We start from the raw sequence: 21,004 nt of genomic DNA, 5'->3' as shown, positions 1-21,004 counted from the left end.
TGCAGCAGAGTGTTGTTTTGTCCAATGTTATGATTTTGGTGGAAAGTTGTTTTTTTTTAATTTCCTTCTTTTCTTACATTTTAACCTCCCCAATCTTCTTGCCTTGCCTCATTTCTCCAGAAGACAATGAGTTACAGTGTGTTACAGTTCCACAGGCACAGAGAGTCGTAGGGTACCTTGCCCAACGAGGAGCCTGCACAGCTGAATCCAAGTCAGCAATCACCTGATATCCAAATAAGCACAATTCCTCCCAGGGGGCAATGGAGATCATCCTGCTTGTTTTATCCACTTTCAAGCCCAAGCACACTAAGGCAAATAACAGAATCTATCTGCTACCCTGCCTCACAGCAGAGACAGGCAATGAGGCTAGAATATTCCAGTACCACATAACATAGTGCAGCCTCCAACTGAGCCATAGGAAGAGCCCCTTGCAGTATAGTTTCTAAAAGGGTTCTAAAGACTGGAGTGACTTTTTTTTTTTAGGAGACACATCTTAAAAAGAAAGCCATTTAACAAGATAAATAATATTGTAAACAAACAAGAGCCATATATCTACATGCAGTCTACCTACACAAGTGATCTTTTTGGCAAATCGCATTGAGTAGGCGTACTTCTATTGCTAAACTGAGTTAAGTCCACACTTGGAGTACTGTGTACTGTCTTGTATTCAACCAGCATTGTAACCCATGTATAATCTGACCTAAGTTGTACACTGTGAGAACAATGACCACTAGGTGGGAGACACTCCTAACCTGGGCCTTCAGGTACAAAAGGGGAAGCTCCACCCACCTTCATCACTTGGAGTGCTAAGGAATAAAGGATAGGTCACAGACTGACCTGCTCTCAAGCATGGGCCTCGTGTGCATTTATACTGTATAGTAAGGACCTATCATGTACGGTTCTGGTCACCATACTATAAAAAGGATACAGAAGCACTCGAGGGGGTACAAAAAAGATTTACAAGGATGATACCAGAACTGCAAGCTTATACCTATCAGGAAAGGATGAACAGGCTGGGAAAAGAGAAGGCTGAGGGGGTGACCTAATAGAGGTCTTTATCAAAACTTTCATAATTTTGGAGTAGATACAGAGGGCTCAATTTTCCCCAGTGATTTGCACCGTTTTTTTGGAGTAGGCTGCTTTTTTTGCCGTATTGAGTCAAATTTTTGGCCTATTCATTTTTTTCAAACTTTCCCCCTGCGATCTGCGCTGGTGTAACTGACTTAGTTACGAGTTTTCTAGGCCAGTTTTTTTTGACGGTTCCCTCATGACTGCGCCAGTTTTTTCAATTGTTCGCAATTTGGCCAACATTTTTTTCTATTACGTTGGCGTATCTGGCCACTTCCAAAAACCAGCGCACATTCACAAATCTGCGTTGAAAGACGGCATTATTTTTAAATCGAAGATTTTGGAGGGAGTCAAGAACACTGTCAAAATCAATAATAAAGTTCAACTTACTTTTACCTGTCAACATAGAAGTGTAAATTTGTTGGATTTCACAAATTTTCTAGTTTGTTTACTCACTCACATGCCACAGAACAACACTCTGCTGCAACAGGGTTTTTCTGCATATGGCAACGTGGCACGGGCTATTTTCTGGTTGTTTTGGGAATTGAGTGCACCAGAGAAAACTCTCAGGAGGCAGGAGGTTTATTAATGGATCATCTTGATTCATGTATATTTGCTGTACATCGCAAAGAATGCAACTTGCAAACAGAGTCTTGAAGAAGGACTTGAAGGCGGCCTGAAGGGTCATAGATTTGGCTGGCAGAATCAGCCTCGCGTCCGGACCCAACAGCTCGGGGTTCGGCTACAAAACAAGCCGTGGGGGGGCAGGGGTGAAGAGAGGAAGAGATAGCCGATCTTATGGCTTGTAGCCCGGGGTGGGGGAGGGAGAGAGAGAGCCCATCTTACAGCTTGTAGCCCGGGGAGAGAGAGAGATAGTCGATCTTACGGCTTGTAGCCCGGGGAGAGAGATAACCGATCTTACGGTTTGTAGCCCGGGGAGAGAGAGAGATAGCCGACCTCACGGCTTGTAGGCCGGGGAGGGGGAGGGAGAGAGAGGTCACAAGACTCAAGGGGGGGTAGTGAGGGGGGTGGAGAGAGAGAGAGAGGAGAGGTCACAAGACCTTTGAATGTGTTCCATTCATACAGATCTTGGGGGGAGAGAGAGAACTGAACCTGTGCTGCCTGCTTTCCTGCCGTTTTGAACTTCTTGAAAGTTTACTGACAATGCCATACCTTGTGCGAGCCTTCTGCATCATGGTGACAACTGATTAGAGCTCATCGCATCAGGAACATCAGAGCCCATAGGGTGCTGGGCAGGAGGCCTTACCCACCTCAGGTATATCGAGACAGGCGTTCGTACCTGCACCTAAGTGATGCAGACTGTGTCAGATGGCTGCGTTTCCGCAAATAAATTGTCCACGAGATCTGTGAGTTGGTGAAAGCAGACCTGCAGCCGAGAAGTATCAGGAGGACTGCTTTGCCAGTTGACCTGAAGGTTACAGCTGCACTTTCATTTTATGCCTCCAGATCGTTTCAAGCTACAACTGGGGATGTGTGCGCCATCTCTCAACATGCAACACATGTCTGCATTCGCCAGATCACGGCTGCACTGTACACGCGGAGGAATGACTTCATAAAGTTCCCCATGACCGCCCAAGCAATCCAAGACAGGGCTGTGGGCTTCTCCAGGATTACTGGCTTCCCAAAGGTACAGGGCTGCTTTGATTGTACTCACATCGCCTTGCGAGCACCTTTGCAGGATTCCGAGATGTTCAGGAACAGAAAAAGCTTCCACTCCATTAATGTGCAGCTCATGTGTGACAACATGCATCGCATCATGTCAGTCAATGCAAGATACCCTGGAAGCACACATGATGCATTCATCTTATGCGACAGCATTATATCTGCCATGTTTCAGCAGCAGCAGCAAGAAGGGCACAGCTAGCTACTGGGAGACAAAGGGTACGGCCTCGCCACCTGGCTCATGACGCCCCTACGCGCAACCCGGACGGAAGCTAACCGTGAATACAACATGTCGCACACTGTGAAACGCAGCATCATTGAGAGGGCCATCGGCATATTGAAACAGCATTCACGATGCCTGGACCATTCCGGAGGCTACTTGCTGTACTCCCCTGAGACTGTCGGTCAGTTCACTGTGACTTAGCCATCATGAGGTAGCAGCATCTGGTAGTGAAGACCCACCTGTGGTGAGAGTGGCTGATGATAATGATATGGAAGATGCAGGTGACGAGCAGGAGGAGGAGGAGGAGGAGGAGGAGGAGGAGTGGGAGGAGGAGGAGGAGTGGGAGGAGGAGGAGGAGTGGGAGGAGGAGGAGGAGTGGGAGGAGGAGGATGAGGATGAGGAAGCCATGCAAGTGCCTGAGGCCAGAGCATGACGGCAGAAGAGGGCGGGCCATCGTGCTCCTTTAACAATTTCTCGAGTCTTGCGCCAGCAGCTCATCCGTGAACGCTTTACTGAGGGCTCAGCAACAACTATTCCAGATGGACATGTTTATTGTTTGGAGCTGTTCTGTAATGTTGTGCTGTGTTAATGGAACATGATTCAGTTTTAATGTAAAATATATTTTATTCAAAAGTTTACAATGTACTTAACTTAAATAACATTATTCTTGTATCAAACTTTACTTTAAGATCACTTAAAAAGTTTAAGATCACTTATAAACTTGTAAATTTACATAACTTTAAAAAACTTTAAATTTGAGAACAGTTACAACAGTAACAATAATAATAACACCAACAGCAGCAAAGAAAGGCTGCATCCATCTCTCAGCCCCCTTATTCTAAGACTGCCCGCTGCGCTTCAACTTGGACTCTCCACCACCCCTGCCCACAGGTGGTGGTGCAGTGTTTCTGGGCTTGGTACCAAGCTTATTCCTGAGAACATCTCGGGTACTGCGCACCTCTTGAGGGTGGGGGGCATCAGCGTCAGGCGGCAAGTTGGAGGGCCTGGCTTTGGGCTCTTCAGGAGGTTGGTGTGGGGATTGCAGTGGGAGTAGCAGTTGATTCTGTCAATGGACGTGGAGTTTGGGCGTGTTCCCTTATTGCAGCAGCTAACTCCAACATGCCGTCCCTCATGCACCCTGACAGTGTCTCAACGGCCTGCAACATTCCCTCCCTAATGGCCAGTGACGTGGTTTGCACTACCTCTGACATTCCCTCCCTCATGGTCACTATTCCCTCACTGATGGTCCTAGATATCGTTCCCATTTCTCGTGAGAGTGTTGTTACTTCTCCCAACAGTCCCACTACCTCATCACTCACCCCACTGATGGTGTCCAGGATCGGATAAGGTCAATGCTTTCTGCACTCAATGACATCATTTGAATCACATCTGTTACATCCTGCATCTCAGGAGAGCGCAGTCAAGCTCTCCTTCCCTTCCTCCCCATGGGTGTGGCTCACACCACACCACTGGGACCCACAGCCTGGGACGGTGGGACACTGCATGTGCATTGCTGCACCATGCCACTGGGACCTGCAACCTCGGAAGTTGGGAAACCATGGAATGTCTCAACACTCAAACCACTTGTCACGGAAGGGGCTGGCACCTTCATGAGCGGCACCTCCTCCATGTTCAGTACAACAGTGGGAACTTCATCCAGCTGCATCCCCTCCCCACCATGTTCTTGGTCTGGAGCATTGGATTGGAAGACGTTCTCCTCTTCAGGCTCATCCTCATCTGAATCTTCTTCTGCATTGTCAGGGTTGTCCTCAAATTTTGCAAAATATAACAGAACAGTCAAATGGTTAGCAGCAGAGAAGGGGGCAGGATGGGTGGCATGAGTAGGCTCACACATTGCAGGCCAGGCAGCAGGTTAATTTGAAGGGCCAAAATGAATTCTCAGGACTTATCCTCTCCCTCGAGTGTGGGCCTAGCTTGTGCAGTACTGATTGCTTTTTTCCAGGTAGGATTCATCAAAGCAGCAACCCTCTCTTCCAAGGGTGTCAGTGGGTGCAGATTTGCCGGGCCTCCTCCTGTTCAAGTTCTTTCCCTTTTGTTGTGTGCCACTTTCCTCTGCAAAGATGAAAATGCAACTTTTTAGAGAGGATGTCTTTCTGCTGGGTGGGACATATACAGATGGTCACATTTACAATTGCATTGAATAAATGAAAATATTACTTACACTAGCTACTTGACCAAGATCCTGCCATTTCTTTTTACACTGGCTTCCAGATCCCGTGGTGTTCATCACTGCGCAGTAATCTTCTGCAACTTGATCATGTTTAACTAATTTACTGGAATTCTTTGAGGATATAACGAGCATGGTGGATAGAGGTGTACCGATGGATGTGGTGTATTTAGATTTCCAAAAGGCATTCGATAAGGTGCCACACAAAAGGTTACTGCAGAAGATAGAGGTACGCGGAGTCAGAGGAAATGAATTAGCATGGATAGAGAATTGGTTGGCTAACAGAAAGCAGAGTCGGGATAAATGGGTCCTTTTCGGATTGGAAATTGGTGGTTAGTGGTGTGCCACAGGGATCGGTGCTGGGACCAAAACTGTTTACAATATACATAGATGACCTGAAAGAGGGGACAGAGTGTAGTGTAACAAAATTTGCAGATGACACAAAGATTAGTGGGAAAGCTGGTTGTGTAGAGGACACAGAGAGGCTGCAAAGAGATTTAGATAGGTTAAGCGAATGGGCTAAAGTTTGGCAGATGGAATACAATGTTGGAAAATGTGAGGTCATCCACCTTGGAAAAAAAACAGTAAAAGGGAATATTATTTGAATGGGGAGAAATTACAGCATGCTGCGGTGCAGAGGAACCTGGGGGTCCTTGTGCATGAAACTCTTTTAGAGTCTACCTGCGAAAACATAAACATTAAACTGTGCCACCCGACCTGGGTGACACTCCAGACATTTACAAGGCCCTTTTTTTTTTCCCCCCTTTTTTGTGTTTTTTTTTTGTGTTTTTTCTTTTTTTTTTTTGTTTTTTTTTTTGGGCACTAAAATCACAATTTTTCCCCAGTGCCCCCTATAAAAGGGAAGGGGACACTAAAAGCACCGGCAATTAAAACAAATTAACTTTAAAACGTAAAATCAAATTAAAATTTGGTTGCCGGGCGTGATGATGCACTCCAGTCCCTCCGGTGCCCACCTCTCGCGGAAGGCCGCGAGCGTACCGGTGGACACCGCGTGCTCCATCTCCAAGGACACCCTGGACCGGATGTAAGAGCGGAAGAGAGGCAGGCAGTCAGGTTGAACGACCCCCTCGACCGCCCGCTGCCTGGACCGGCTGATGGCACCCTTGGCCGTGCCCAGGAGCAGTCCTACGAGGAGGCCTTCGGACCTACCCGCTCCCCTCCGCACAGGGTGCCCAAAGATCAGGAGAGTGGGACTGAAGTGCAGCCAGAATTTCAGGAGCAGCCCCTTCAAATAATGGAACAGGGGCTGCAACCTTGTGCACTCAATAAAAACATGGAACACGGACTCCTCCAGACCGCAGAAATTGCAGGCGGCCTGGGAGTCCGTGAACCGGCTTAAAAATTTGTTGCACGGCACTGCTCCGTGCACCACCCTCCAGGCCAAGTCCCCGATGAATAGTGGGAGGACCCCTGCGTAGAGTGCCCTCCATCGGGGACCCCCGCCTCCTCCGGACGGCAAGATGGTGCGCCATGGCGTGTCCGGACGGCCGGCGAGGATGGCAAAGTTGAGGGTGTGCAGGAGCAGCCCGTACAGGAAACCCCTCCGCGCGGAACTGAAAGGCACGGAGGGGATTTCCCCGAGGCGGCTCAAGTTGTGAGGCGCCGGCTCCTTGTGCATGAATCCCAAAAAGTTAGTTTGCAGGTGCAGCAGGTAATCAGGAAGGCGAATGGAATGTTGGCCTTCATTGCGAGAGGGATGGAGTACAAAAGCAGGGAGGTCCTGCTGCAACTGTATAGGGTATTGGTGAGGCCGCACCTGGAGTACTGCGTGCAGTTTTGGTCACCTTGCTTAAGGAAGGATATACTAGCTTTGGAGAGGGTACAGAGACGATTCACTAGGCTAATTCTGGAGATGAGGGGGTTACCTTATGGTGATAGATTGAGTTGACTGGGTCTTTACTCGTTGGAGTTCAGAAGGATGAGGGGTGATCTTATAGAAACATTTAAAATAATGAAAGGGATAGACAAGATAGAGGCAGAGAGGTTGTTTCCACTGGTTGGGGAGACTAGAACTAGGGGACACAGCCTCAAAATACGGGGGAGCCAATTTAAAACCGAGTTGAGAAGGAATTTCTTCTCCCAGAGGGTTGTGAATCTGTGGAATTCTCTGCCCAAGGAAGCAGTTGAGGCTAGCTCATTGAATATATTCAAATCACAGATAGGTAGATTTTTAACCAATAAGGGAATTAAGGGTTATGGGGAGCGGGCGGGTAAGTGGAGCCGAGTCCACGGCCAGATCAGCCATGATCTTGTTGAATGGCGGAGCGGGCTCGAGGGGCTAGATGGCCTACTCCTGTTCCATGTTCTTATGTTCTTATGTTATGATTCCAGCGTTTCTTCATTTCTTTTGGTGGACCTTTTATGTGACCTCTGCTGGTATCCAGCTCCTGCCATCTGATCTCAATCACAGTAACTAGTGCCTCCACTTCTTCCTGTAAGAAATTCTTGGTCTTTGCTCCGCGTTGCATCTTGTATTACTGCAGCTGTGATTTTTCCAATGCTCTCACAGCACTCCTTCTCTCACACACACAACTGGCTCTTTAAAAATGGGCGATTGCCAAATCCGAGCTGCACTGAGCATGCACATCCATTGGAACGACGTCAAAAATGTAACTTTTTTTTCCCACGCATTCGCAGAAGGTACGGCATTGTTTATTGGTGCAGACAGCAGGCTCCAACCCCTGAGGTAACTGCACACACTGCGTGGCACCAAATTCGAATTATACATCAGGGAAACTTTGGCAAAATATTTCTAGTGCATTTCTGGCCTAGACAACTTGGCATAACTCTGGCAATACACCAGAAAATGGGCATGGGGAAAATTGAGCCCAGAAAGAGTGTTTCCACTTGTAGGGAAGAGCAAAGCTAGAGGCCATCAATATAAGATAGTCACCAAGAAATCAAATAGGGAATTCAGAAAAAAAAACTCTTTACCCAAAGGGTGATGAGAATGTGGAATTCATTACCACAGGGAGTAGTTAACATACGAACATAAAGAAATAGGAGCAGGAGTCGGCCCTACAAGCCTGCTCCGCCATTCAATAAGATCATGGCTGATCATCAACCTCAGCATCCATTTTCCCGCCCGATTTCCATATCCCTTGATTCCCCTAGACTCCAAAAATCTATCTATCTCAGTCTTGAATACATTCAGAGACTCAACATCCACAGTCCACTGTGGCAGAAAATTCCAAAGATTCACAACCCTCTGAGTGAAGAAATTCCTTCTCATTTCTGTCTTGAATGGCCTTCCCCTTATCCTGAGGCTTTGACCGCTTAGACACTCCAGCCAGGGGAAACAATCTCTCAGCATCTATCCTGTCAATTCCCTTCAGAATCTTGTATGTTCCAATGACGTCATCTCTCATTCTTCTAAACTCCAGAGAGTATAAGCCAATTCTACACAGTCTCATCATAAGACAGCCCTCTCATCCCAGGAATCAATTTAATGAACCTCTGTTGTACCGCCTCCAAGGAAAGTATATCCTTCCTTAGATAAGGAGACCAAAACTCTGCACAGTGCTCCAGGTGTGGTCTCTCCAAGGCCATGTACAATTGTAACAAGACTTCCTTACTCTTATACTCAGGATTGCGACCAATGCCACGTGCTAGTCAGAGTAGGAATCGCAGGAGAGCTCAGATGAATACGTGGCTTGAGGAGTGGTGCAGAAGGGAGGGATTCAAATTCCTGGGACATTGGAACCGGTTCTGGGGGAGGTGGGACCAGTACAAACCGGATGGTTTGCACCTCGGCAGGACCGGAACCAACGTCCTAGGAGGAGTGTTTGCTAGCGTTGTTGGGGAGGGGTGAAACTAATATGGCAGGGGGGTGGGAACCTATGCAGGGAGACAGAGGGAAGTAGAATGGGGGCAGAAGCAAAAGATAGAAAGAAGAAAAGTAAAAGTGGAGGGCAGAGAAACCCAAGGCAAAAAGCAAAAAGGGCCACATTACAGCAAAATCCTAAAGGGGCAAAGAGTGTTAAAATGACAAGCCTGAAGGCTCTGTGCCTCAATGCGAGGAGTATTCGGAATAAGGTGGACGAATTAACTGCGCAGATAGCAGTTAACGGATATGATGTAATTGGCATCACGGAGACATGGCTCCAGGGTGACCAAGGCTGGGAACTCAACATCCAGGGGTATTCAACATTTAGGAAGGATAGACAGAAAGGAAAAGGAGGTGGGGTGGCATTGCTGGTTAAAGTGGAAATTAATGCAATAGTAAGGAAGGATATTAGCTTGGATGATGTTGAATCTGTATGGGTGGAGCTACGGAATACCAAAGGGCTGAAAATGCTCGTGGGAGTTGTGTACAGACCACCAAACAGTAGTAATGAGGATGAGGACAGCATCAAATAAAAAATTAGGGATGTGTGCAATAAAGGTACAGCAGTTATCATGGGCGACTTTAATCTATATATTGACTGGGCTAACCAAACTGGTAGCAATACGGTGGAGGATTACTTCCTGCAGTGTATTGATGGTTTTCTAGACCAATATGTCGAGGAACCAACTAGAGGGCTGGCCATCCTAGACTGGGTGATGTGTAATGAGAAAGGACTAATTAACAATCTTGTTGTGTGAGGCCCCTTGGGGAAGTGTGACCATAATATGGTAGAATTTTTTATTCAGATGGAGAGTGACACAGTTAATTCAGAGACTAGGGTCCTGAACTTGGGGAAAGATAGATCGATTTTTAACCAATAAGAGAATTAAGGGTAATGGGAGCGGGCGGGTAAGTCGAGCTGAGTCCAAGGCCAGATCAGCCATGATCTTTTTGAATGGCGGAGCAGGCTCGAGGGGCTAGATGGCCTACTCCTGTTTCTAATTCTTATGTTCTTATGTTATGTTCTTATGTAACTTCGATGGTATGAGACGTGAATTGGCTAGAATAGATTGGCGAGTGATATTTAAAGAGTTGATGGTGAATAGGCAATGGCAAACATTTAAAGATCACATGGATGAACTTCAACAATTGTACATCCCTGTCTGGAGTAAAAAAAAACGGGGAAAGTGGCTAAACCGTGGCTAACAAGGGAAATTAAGGATAGTGTTAAATCCAAGGAAGAGGCATATAAATTGGCCAGAAAAAGCAGCAAACCTGAGGACTGGGAGAATTTTAGAATACAGCAGAGGAGGACAAAGGGTTTAATTAGGAGGGGGAAAATAGAGTATGAGAGGAAGCTTGCTGGGAACATAAAAACTGACTGCAAAAGCTTCTATAGATATGTGAAGAGTAAAAGATTAGTGAAAACAAACGTAGGTCCCTTGCAGTCAGATTCAGGTGAATTTATAATGGGGAACAAAGAAATGGCGGACCAGTTAAACAAATACTTTGGTTCTGTTTTCACGAAGGAAGACACAAATAACCTTCCGGAAATACTAGGACCGAGGGTCTAGTGAGAAGGAGGAACTAACTGAAGGATATTCTTATAAAGCGCAAAATTGTGTTAGGGAACTTGATGATTCAAGGCCGATAAATCCCCGGGGCCTGATAGTCTGCATCCAAGAGTACTTAAGGAAGTAGCCCTAGAAATAATGGATGCATTGGTGATCATTTTCCAACAGTCTATCGACTCTGGATCAGTTCCTATGGACTGGAGGGTAGCTAATGTAACACCACTGTTTAAAAAAGTAGGGAGAGAGAAAATGGGTAATTATAAACTGGTTAGCCTGACATCAGTAGTGGGGAAAATGTTGGAATCAATTATTAAAGATAAAATAGCAGCACATTTGGAAAGCAGTGACAGGATCGGTCCAAGTCAGCATGGATTTATGAAAGGGAAATCATGCTTGACCAATCTTCTGGAATTTTTTGAGAATGTAACTAGTCGAGTGTACAAGGGAGAACCAGTGGATGTGGTGTATTTGGACTTTCAAAAAGCTTTTTACAAGGTCCCACACAAGAGATTGGTGTGCAAAATCAAAGCACATGGTATTGGGGGTAATGTATTGACGTGGATAGAGAACTGGTTGGCAGACAGGAAGCAAAGAGTCGGGATAAACGGGTCCTTTTCAGAATCGCAGGCTGTGACGAGTGGAGTGCCGCAGGGCTCAGTGTTGGGACTCCAGCTCTTTACAATATACATTAATGATTTAGATGAAGGAATTGAGTGTTATATCTCCAAGTTTGCAGATGACACTAAGCTGGGTGACGGTGTGAGCTGTGAGGAGGACGCCAAGAGGCTGCAGGGTGACTTGGACAGGTTAGGTGAGTGCGCAAATGCATGGCAGATGCAGTATAATGTGGATAAATGTGAGGTTATCCACTTTGGTGGTAAAAACACAAAGGCAGAATATTATCTGAATGGCGGCAGATTAGGAAAAGGGGAGGTGTAATTAGACCTGGGTGTCCTGGTACATCGGTCATTGAAAGTTGGCATGCAGGTACAGCAGGCGGTGAAGAATGCAAATGGTATGTTGGCCTTCGCTGTTCAAACCAGGCATCGGGAAATTCCAAGGAGCAAAAGTGCAGATCCACCGAATTCGAGGAGCACGACCCATCCATCACAAGGCGAGAGCAGTACCGTACTGCAGTTGTACAGGGCCTTGGTGAGGCCTCACCTGGAATATTGTGTTCAGTTTTGCTCTCCTAATCTGAGGAACGACGTTCTTGCTATTGAGGGAGTGCAGCGAAGCTTCACCAGACTGATTCCCGGGATGGCAGGACTGATATATGAGAAGAGACTGGATCGACTGGGCCTGAATTCACTGCAGTTTAGAAGGATGAGAGGGGATCTCATAGAAACATATAAAATTCTGACGGGACTGGACAGGTTAGATACAGGAAGAATGTTCCCGATGTTGGGGAAGTCCAGAACCAGGGGACATGGTCTAAGGATAATGGGTAAGCCATTTAGGACTGAGATGAGGAGAAACTTCTTCACTCGGAGTTGTTAACCTGTAGAATTCCCTACCGCAGAGAGTTGTTGATGCCAGTTCATTGGATATATTCAAGAGGGAGTTAGATGTGGCCCTTACGGCTAAAGGGATCAAGGGGTATGGAGAGAAAGCAGGAAAGGGTTACTGAGGTGAATGATCAGCCATGATTTTATTGAATGGTGGTGCACGCTCGAAGGGCCAAATGGCTTATTCCTGCACCTATTTCCTATGTTTACTCCAATAGTATGGATACATTTAAGGGGAAGCTAGATAAACATGAGGGAAAAGGGAATGGAGGGTTATGCTGATAGAGTTAGATGAGGAAAGACGGGAGGAGGCTCGAGTGGAGCATAAACGCCGGCATGGACTGGTTGGGCCGAATGGCCTGTTTCTGTGCTGCATATCCTATGTAATTCTGTGTGAAGTCCTTAATTTTCCTTTACATTCATTATCAATTTATGTTTCCCCTTTGGTTGTGTATACATCCTTATCCTAAAGTATGCTCTATTGGGGATTATTAAAAGGCATATGCATAATGTACAGTAATGTCAGTATCATCTACAAGTACTGGTGATAGAAATCTACCCATGAGGAATATGGTACTTACATCAGGTCTCAAAACAGAAGAAAAAGGTATCCCACTCTTTGTATTGGGCTTGGATAAAAATGGATAAGCTCGAAAACTGCAGTTGGATTTTTTTGGCTTACCTATCAGTGCAAAGCTAGCTTTCACAATTCCCTCAATGATGTCCAATCGCCGATGTCCTGAGATTGATACCAGATAACAAACACTCTTATTTTTTCTGCAGAGGTATCGCATAGGATATTTCACTGACCACCACAGGCCAAATAGGAGGAAAAAGCTTCCAGGGAGTGCATGTCCTTTGAAACTACCCATGGTTTTTCAGTTGTGCTCAGATTCTGTGAAAACAAAAGCAAGGAAACACAATCAATGAAAGAAATGCTTACAGAACACAAACCCTTTCCCACACACACAGTTCTCCCAAGTGACTGTAGATGGCTCTCAGCTATTAAATAGACTTAAAACTATTAAAAGTAAATTGCTTTAAATACATTTTTTTAAATCAGCCTCTATTTTTTTGTATATGACATAGAGTAAAGTTTGTACTTGTTTTATCATTACAGCTGTCCGTGTAGTTAACTGACAGCTTAAAAGTACCATAGTTTGCTAGACTTCCATTTAAATCTATATTCCTCTTTGATAGTTGTAGTGCAGCCAGATGGACTTGCATACAAAAACAGAAAATGCTGGAAATACTCAGCAGGTCAGGCAGCATCTATGGCGAGAGAAACAAAGTTAACGTTTCAGGTCAAGCTGTGTAATATGTTAACTTTGTTTCTCTCTCCATAGCTGCTACCCGACCTCCTGAGTATTTCCAGCAATTTTTGTTTTTATTTCAGATTTCCAACATCTGCTTTATTTTGTATATGGTATTCCAGCAATGCAGCAGGGATATTTATATATCTTCAGTCTCTGGCCATACCTCACCCCCAATACCACAGAAATCGATAGTGGGGAGTGTGGTGGGGAGGGCTGGGGGCAGGGGGGGCAGGGGGGGGGGGGGGGGGAGGGGTGGGCGTTGGCGAGATAGCCCCTTGTCATCGCTAGACTCCATTATTCCACACCTTCCTTGCCAATCTCCTAAACTGCATTCTACATAAACTCCAACTGACCTGCAATCTATTCTACACAAAGGCCTGCTCCCCCATCATTTCTGTTCTTACCAATTTCCACTGACTCCCTACTCCTCAGCACACCTAGTTCAAAATACTTGTCCTTATCCACAAATCCCTCCATGACCTTGTGCCTCTCTATCTCTGGAACCTCCTCCAGGCCTATCTCTCTCGCACACTCTCTTCCAGTTGCGGTCTTCCATTCTTTCCCTCTCCTTCCACTCTACCACTGATCTTTATCAATTTTTGCCTTCCAGTATGGAATTCTCTCTCTAAATCCTTCCATCTTGCTACTTCTTTCCCCACATTCAAAAGCCTCCTTAAAACCTATCAATTTGACAACACCTTTGATCACCTCCTCTTACTTCCCTCGGTCACTACTCAGGTCTGACCCGCCTAGCTTTGAAATATGTGGGGCCACTTTGCTATGTAATGGAAGTTGTTGCTTATATTGCAGTGTTCTGCCCACAGAGTGGTATGGTGCTGGCTACCACCATAATTCCCTGTACGGCAACTTGCCAATTTCAGCCATCGGGGGGATGGTGTTGAGTGAAGGCTATACACTCCCTGATGGAGAAGGGGAAAAAAAATCATTCAAAGGGCTTGTGCTTGTTGTAGCTAAAGATTTGCATTGACAGAGTCTTGGTAGCTGGGGATGGTGCTTGGCGTGAAGGCAAAGAGAAATATTACATTTTAAAAAGGGAAACAAAATATAAACACAAAATGGAATACCCTTATTTCTTTTAGCAACAAGTGATTTGAGAGATCGCACCATGGTCCAGTCTCTTTACTGTATATAATATCCTTCTTTTCTTCTTCTATTCCATTGGTGGTTTTCCCATATAAACAGAGCACAGCAAGAAAGAAAAATGGAATTGGTGGAACTGTGGAGATAGTTTGACCCAAGTAAATATTGTAACATGTATAATTTTCTACTCCTTTTTAAATTTTCTGGTGTTACCTCTAACCATCAAATGCTTCTTTGGCTAGAATTACAGATGTCTTCATGATCTTTACCAACACTGCACAGAGTCTATAATCAGCAAAAGGGCAAATTTTCCTGCCATTTTTTTTCTCATGCTCTGGCCCTCTTCACTTCTTTCTTTTTGTCTGTTTCTATTCCTGACTCATTGTTTTTTTGGGGGTCTATGTCACTTTTTTCTCTGTGTCAGTATCCTGGCTTGGTAGCAAACAACCAGGGCTGTATGGTTGTATCCTACACTGGCAGCATGCACATGGAATCATTTTAAAAAGGCCGTCATTTTTATCTTTTAAAAATATGACTTAAGTATATCTTTGTGAATCTTACTCACAATTTAAAAAAATGGCAGAGCAAAGGCTTGTTGGTTGGGAGGTTAGAGCCCTGGAAACATGAAAGCACTGGAATTTTTTAATCAATATAAAATACAAAATGTGTGTCTTGGAGGGATACAAGGGACATTAGAATAACCAAATACCCTAAATCCCAGCACATCAACTAAATAAACATGCTAAATAAACAAGGTAAATGTGGATCCCTTTCAGGTTAAGACAGGAGAAATTATAATAGGGAATAAGGAAATGGCAGATAAATTAAACAAATACTTTGTGTCTGTCTTCACAGAAGACACAAAAAACCTCCTGGAAATATTGGAGAACCAAGGATCAAACGAGAATGAGGAACTGAAACAAATAAGTATCAGTAAATAAATAGTACTGAAAGCTGATAAATCCCCTGGACCTGATGACCTACATCCTAAGGTTTTGAAAGAGGTGGCTATAGAGATAGTGGACGCAATGGTTGTCATCTTCCAAAATTCCATAGATTCTAGAATGGTTCCCGCAGATTGGAAGGTAGCTAATGTAACCCTGCTATTTAAGAAAGGAGAGAGAGAGGAAATGGGGAACTGCAGACCAGTTGGCCTGACATCAGTCGTAAGGAAAATGCTTGAATCTATTATTAAGGACATGGTAACATATTAATAGAAAATATTAATAGGATTGGGCAGTGTCAACACGGATTTATGAAAGGGAAATCATGTTTGACAAATATGTTCAGAGTTTTTGAGGTTGTAACTAGGATACTATAATAAGGGAGAACCAGTGGATGTGGTGTATTTGGATTTTCAGAAGGCATTCAATAAGGTGTCACACAAGAGATTATTAAACAAAATTAGGGCTCATAAGATTGGGGGTAATATACTAGCATGCATTAAGGACAGAAAACAGAGTAGAAATGAATGGATCATTTTCGGGTTGGCAGGCTGTAACTCGTGGGGTGCCGCAAGGATCAGTGCTTGGGCCTCAGCTATTCACAATCTATATCAATGATTTGAATGAGGGACCAAGTTTGCTGATGATCCAAAAGCTTGGTGGAAATGCAAGTTGTGAGCAGGATGCAAAGAGACTTCAAGGGGATATAGACAGGCTAAGTGAGTGGGCAAGAACATGGCAAATGGAATATAATGTTAAGAAATGTGAAGTTATCCTTTTTGTTCGGAAGAATAGAAAAGCAGAGTATTTTTTAAATCGCGAGAGATTGGGAAATGTTGGTGTCCAGAGGGACCTGGGTGTTCTTGTACATGAATCATTGAAAATTAACATGCAGGTACAGCAAGCAATTAAGAAAGCAAAAGGTATGTTGGCCTTTATTGCAAGAAGATTTGAGTATAAGAGCAAAGACATCTTACTGCAATTATATAGGGCCCTGGTGAGACCACACCCGGAGTATTGTGTACAGTTTTGGTCTCCTTACCTAAGTTAGGATATACTTGCCATAGAGAAAATGCAACAAAGGTTCACCAGACTGATTCCTGAGATGGGGAGATTGTCCTATGAGGAGAGATTGAGTAGACTAGGCCTATATTCTCTAGAATTTAGAAGAATGAGAGGTGATCTCATTGAAACATACAAAATTATTACAGGGCTGGACAGGGTAGATGCAGAAAGGATGTTTCCTCTGGTTGGGGAGTCTAGAACCAGGGTTCAAGGTCTCAGAATAAGGGGTCGGCCAGTTAGGACTGAGATGAGGAGAAACTTCTTCACTCAAAGGGTGGTGAATCTTTGGAATTCTCTACCCAAGTGGGCTGTTGAGGCTCAGTCTATGAGTATATTAAAGACAGAGATCAATAGATTTTTGAATATGAAGGGAATCAAGAGATATGGGGACAGTGCAGGAAAGTTAGTTGAGGTAGAAGATCAGCCATGATCTTATTGAATGGCGGAGCGGGCTCGAGGGGCCGAATGGCCTACTCCTGCTCCTAATTCTTAAGTTCTTATGTTCTTTTTCTCAGTTTGTGGTATTGCATGTTATGAGATAATTAGATCCTTGTTCTGAATAGCGGCAGCTGGATACTTGTGTTGTATTCTTCAGTGTAATTAGTTATTATCAGAGCACTACATGGTGTTTGGAAAAACTGACATTGAATGGAACAGAAAATCTCAAGAGACCAAAAACAGCACACCCATTGCACCTGTTGCTGATGAGTAAAGTGCTCCTGTATTTGATCCTCAGCAATAGTGAAAGCAGAGGAGTCATCTGAAACAACAAGCATCCTTAAGGATTCACTAAAGTTGTACAACAAAACAGACTGCATTTCATTTCATCTGTGCAATTTTTGACTATCAAAGGCCCTTTGCTGATTTCCAAATGTGTGTAAGTTTAGAATTATTCACAGCTGACAAATGCTGGGCCGGATTTTGCTGTGAAAATAACGAGAGAAGACCTTGGTTTCACGTCTCATCCGAAAGACGGCATCTCCGACAGTGCAGCACTCCCTCAGCACAGCACTGGTGTGTCAGCTGAGGTTTCTGTCCTCAAGTCTCTGGAGTGGGATTTGAACCCACAACCTTCTGACTCAGACGCAAGGATGTACCAACTAAGTCATGGCTGAGCAAGTCTTAATTTCTGCCAAAAAACCTCTTTGGCACTTAAAATTAACTTTTACAAGTGTGAAGTCTCATTCCTTCAGGTTTTAATTACCGTTGGAGATTTTTTTTTCAAATGTAAGCAACTTTTTTTTCAAAAACATTTTTTCCTCTTTTATCTCTCTCTCTCTTAATCCATTATTTCTTTCCATCACTTTATTGCACTTTTAGTATTTGATTTGACATCGATTTCACTATTCTAACTTACACTTCCTGATTCAGACTGTGCTGCTTATTAACGATTGTTCAATCTGATTGGTTAAGGAGATACACAGTTGATTGCCTTGTTCACACAGGCCCCTGATGCCCTGCAGAGGGTGCTGTGCTGTTTGGGTATTTAGCTGACAACAACTTACCATGCAACAACCCATAGAAAGTCTATGGGCAAATGCATGCTATTTCGCTGTTCACGGCAAAATCGGCCATTTTGGGGGAAATTTTCTGATGCTTAGTATCGTACAGCTGAATTTTTTTCCCTACCCATCTCTACCCCTTATATTGGTTTGTCATCCAAAACTCGGCTGCCCATGTCCTAACCCGCACCAAGTCCTGCTCACCCATCACCCCTGCGCTCGCTGACCTACATTGGCTCCCGATTAAGCAACAACTCGATTTCTAAATTCTCATCCTGGTTTTCACATCCCTCCATGGCCTGGGCCCCTCCCTATCTCTATAATCTCCTTCAGCCTGTCAACCCCCACCCCCCAAGATATCTGCACTCTTCAAATTCTGCCCTCTTGAGCAGCACTGATTTTAATCGCTCAACCATTGGTGGCCGTGCCTTCAGCTACCTAGGCCCTAAGCTCTGGAACTCCCTCCCTAAACCTGTCTGCCTCTCCACCTCTCTTTCCTCCTTTAAGATGCTCCTTAAAACCTACCTCTTTGACCAAACTTTTGGTCACCTGCTTTAATTTCTTATGTGGCTCGGTGTCAATTTTTTTTCTTATAATACTCCTGTGAAATGCCTTGGGATGTTTTACTACGTTAAAGGTGTTATATAAATACAAGTTGTTGTTGTTTGTCTTCAATCATTTATGTACTTATTGTGGTAGACATTGATATTCATTCTGCCTGTTTCCCGGTTGTAAAATTTGGGCAATGCACACCAATTTAACAGAGGGACTGCCTGCACCCTATCTGCAGATGCATTGCTAAATTCGCAGGGTCCATTTTTTGGTGCCCTGGGGATAGATGACCACACATAGGGACATAAATATTGGTAGATTTTTAACACAAGCAGATAGGAATTTCAATGTATAATATCTGCCTTTCCAAGGGCTTTTTGCATATCAAAAATGGCTGTGAAGACCCAGTGGAGGCAGGAAACAGTGGGCCAAGTTTCCACACGCGCCTAGAACGGCGCAGTCCTGACCTGGACGCCCGTTTTTCGCCACAAAGTGCACCTAAAAAAATCCTCGGTATTCTCCACCTACTTGCAGGTCCTCTGGCCCACGGCGCAGCCAGCACGAGCTGTAAGGGGGCGGAGCCAGGTCCCTGCGCTGAAAACAGTGCTGGGACCTCTCCACATGCGCTACAGTGGGCACGCAAGTGCAGTAGCTCCAGGCGCCGAACTGTGTGGGAGGGGCCCGAAGCACGCAGCCCCTAGCCCTGGCCGAATGGCCTCTCTGGTGCTGCGTGAATAAGGCTCTCCCACAGCCAGCTCTTGCTTCCCCCCCCGCCCCCCCCCGACCAGACCCGACACCCGCTCCCCGCCTCCCCCCCTGCCTCCGGACCAGACCCGACACCCGCTCCCCGCCTCCCCCCCTGCCTCCGGACCAGACCCGACACCCGCTCCCCCCCCCCCCCCGCCTCCGGACCAGACCAGACCCGACACCCACTCCCCCCCCCACCTCCGGATCAGACCCGACACCCGCTCCCAGCCCCCCCCTGCCTCCGGACCAGACCCGACACCCGCTCCCCGCCCCCCCCCCGCCTCCGGACCAGACCCGACACCCGCGCCCCCCCCCCCCCCCCCGCCTCCGGACCAGACCAGACCCGACACCCACTCCCTCCCCCACCTCCGGATCAGACCCGACACCCGCTCCCAGCCCCCCCCTGCCTCCGGACCAGACCCGACACCCGCTCCCCGCCCCCCCCGCCTCCGGACCAGACCCGACACCCGCGCCCCCCCCTCCCCCCGCCCCCCGCGACTGACCCGACCTGACACCTGCGCCGCCCCCCGCCCCCCCCCCGACTGACCCGACCCGACCCGCGCTCCTGTTCCCGCTCCCCGTCTCCCCGACCCGACCCGCGCTCCTGTTCCCGCTCCCCCGACTGGACCCGACCCGACCCGCGCTCCTGTTCCCGCTCCCCGCCCCCCCCCGACCCGCGCTCCTGTTCCCGCTCCCCGCCCCCCCCGACTGGACCCAACCCGACCTGCGCTCCCGCCCCCCGACCCGACCCCCCCCCCCCCCCCCCCCCCACTGGACCCGACCCGACTCCCGCTCCCGGACTGGATCCGACCTGACCTCCCCCCCACTCTCTCCCTCCCCCCCTCTCTCTCACTCCCTCTCTCTCCCTCCCTCCCCCCCTCTCTCTCTCTCCCTCCCTCCTCCTCCCTCCCTCTCCCTCCCTCTCTCTCTCTTCCCCCCCCTCTCTCCTCCCTCTCTTCCCCCCCCCCCCCCCCGACCCAAACCGAACCGAACCTCCCCGACCCAACCCAACCCAACGCCACACCACCTACCTGTAAATCTGGTGCTAGGGACGGGCCCTGCCTGAAGTCTTGGGCCGGCCCGTTCAGCCTTCGGTCCCGAAAGGCCTGCCTGAAGCACTTTCACACAGGTAGGATGGTTTATTTAATCTTTTCTTTGCTTATAAATGTTTATTCAGGTTGGATTTATTTGTATAATATTTGTAGAAGTATAAATAAGGATTTATTATAGAATTTAATGACTTCCCTTCCCCCCCCCACCTCGTTCTGGACGCCTAATTTGTAACCTGCGCCTGATTTTTTAATGTGTAGAACAGGTTTTTTCAGTTCTACAAAAATCTTCACTTGCTCCATTCTACTTTAGTTTGGAGTACGTTTTCACTGTGGAAACTTTGAAATCAGGCGTCAGTGGCCGGACACGCCCCCTTTTGAAGAAAAAATTCTGTTCCAAAGTAGAACTGTTCGACCTGACTAGAACTGCAGAAAAAAAAATGTGGAGAATTGCGATTTCTAAGATAGTCCGTTCTCCACCGGTTGCTCCTAAAAATCAGGCGCAAATCATGTGGAAACTTGGGCCCAGTGTGTGGCCGAGTGGAAGTGCAGTACAATGTTCAAATCCCACGCTGAATAGCTGGCCAAGTGGAGGAGGTGGTAGCAATTAGGGTGGCCCTGTCCAACACTACGGGGC

General features: G+C 46.5%; 1 protein-coding gene across 1 annotated transcript in view; it reads right to left on the bottom strand.

The window, feature by feature from the left end:
• The window catches only part of tmem45a (transmembrane protein 45a), a 106,192-nt gene that overhangs the window by 51,154 nt on the left and 34,034 nt on the right, over positions 1-21,004 (bottom strand). Inside the window, exon 2 of the mRNA XM_070892999.1 lies at positions 12,774-12,986. Coding sequence (XP_070749100.1) covers positions 12,774-12,963 — 190 coding nt within the window. The 5' untranslated portion in view covers positions 12,964-12,986. The remainder of the gene's footprint in view (positions 1-12,773; positions 12,987-21,004) is intronic.

The sequence above is a fragment of the Pristiophorus japonicus genome, chromosome 11 (genome assembly GCF_044704955.1).
Source record: "Pristiophorus japonicus isolate sPriJap1 chromosome 11, sPriJap1.hap1, whole genome shotgun sequence".
In the NCBI taxonomy this organism is placed as follows: domain Eukaryota; kingdom Metazoa; phylum Chordata; class Chondrichthyes; family Pristiophoridae; genus Pristiophorus; species Pristiophorus japonicus.
This window is presented reverse-complemented; position numbering and strand designations above follow the sequence as displayed.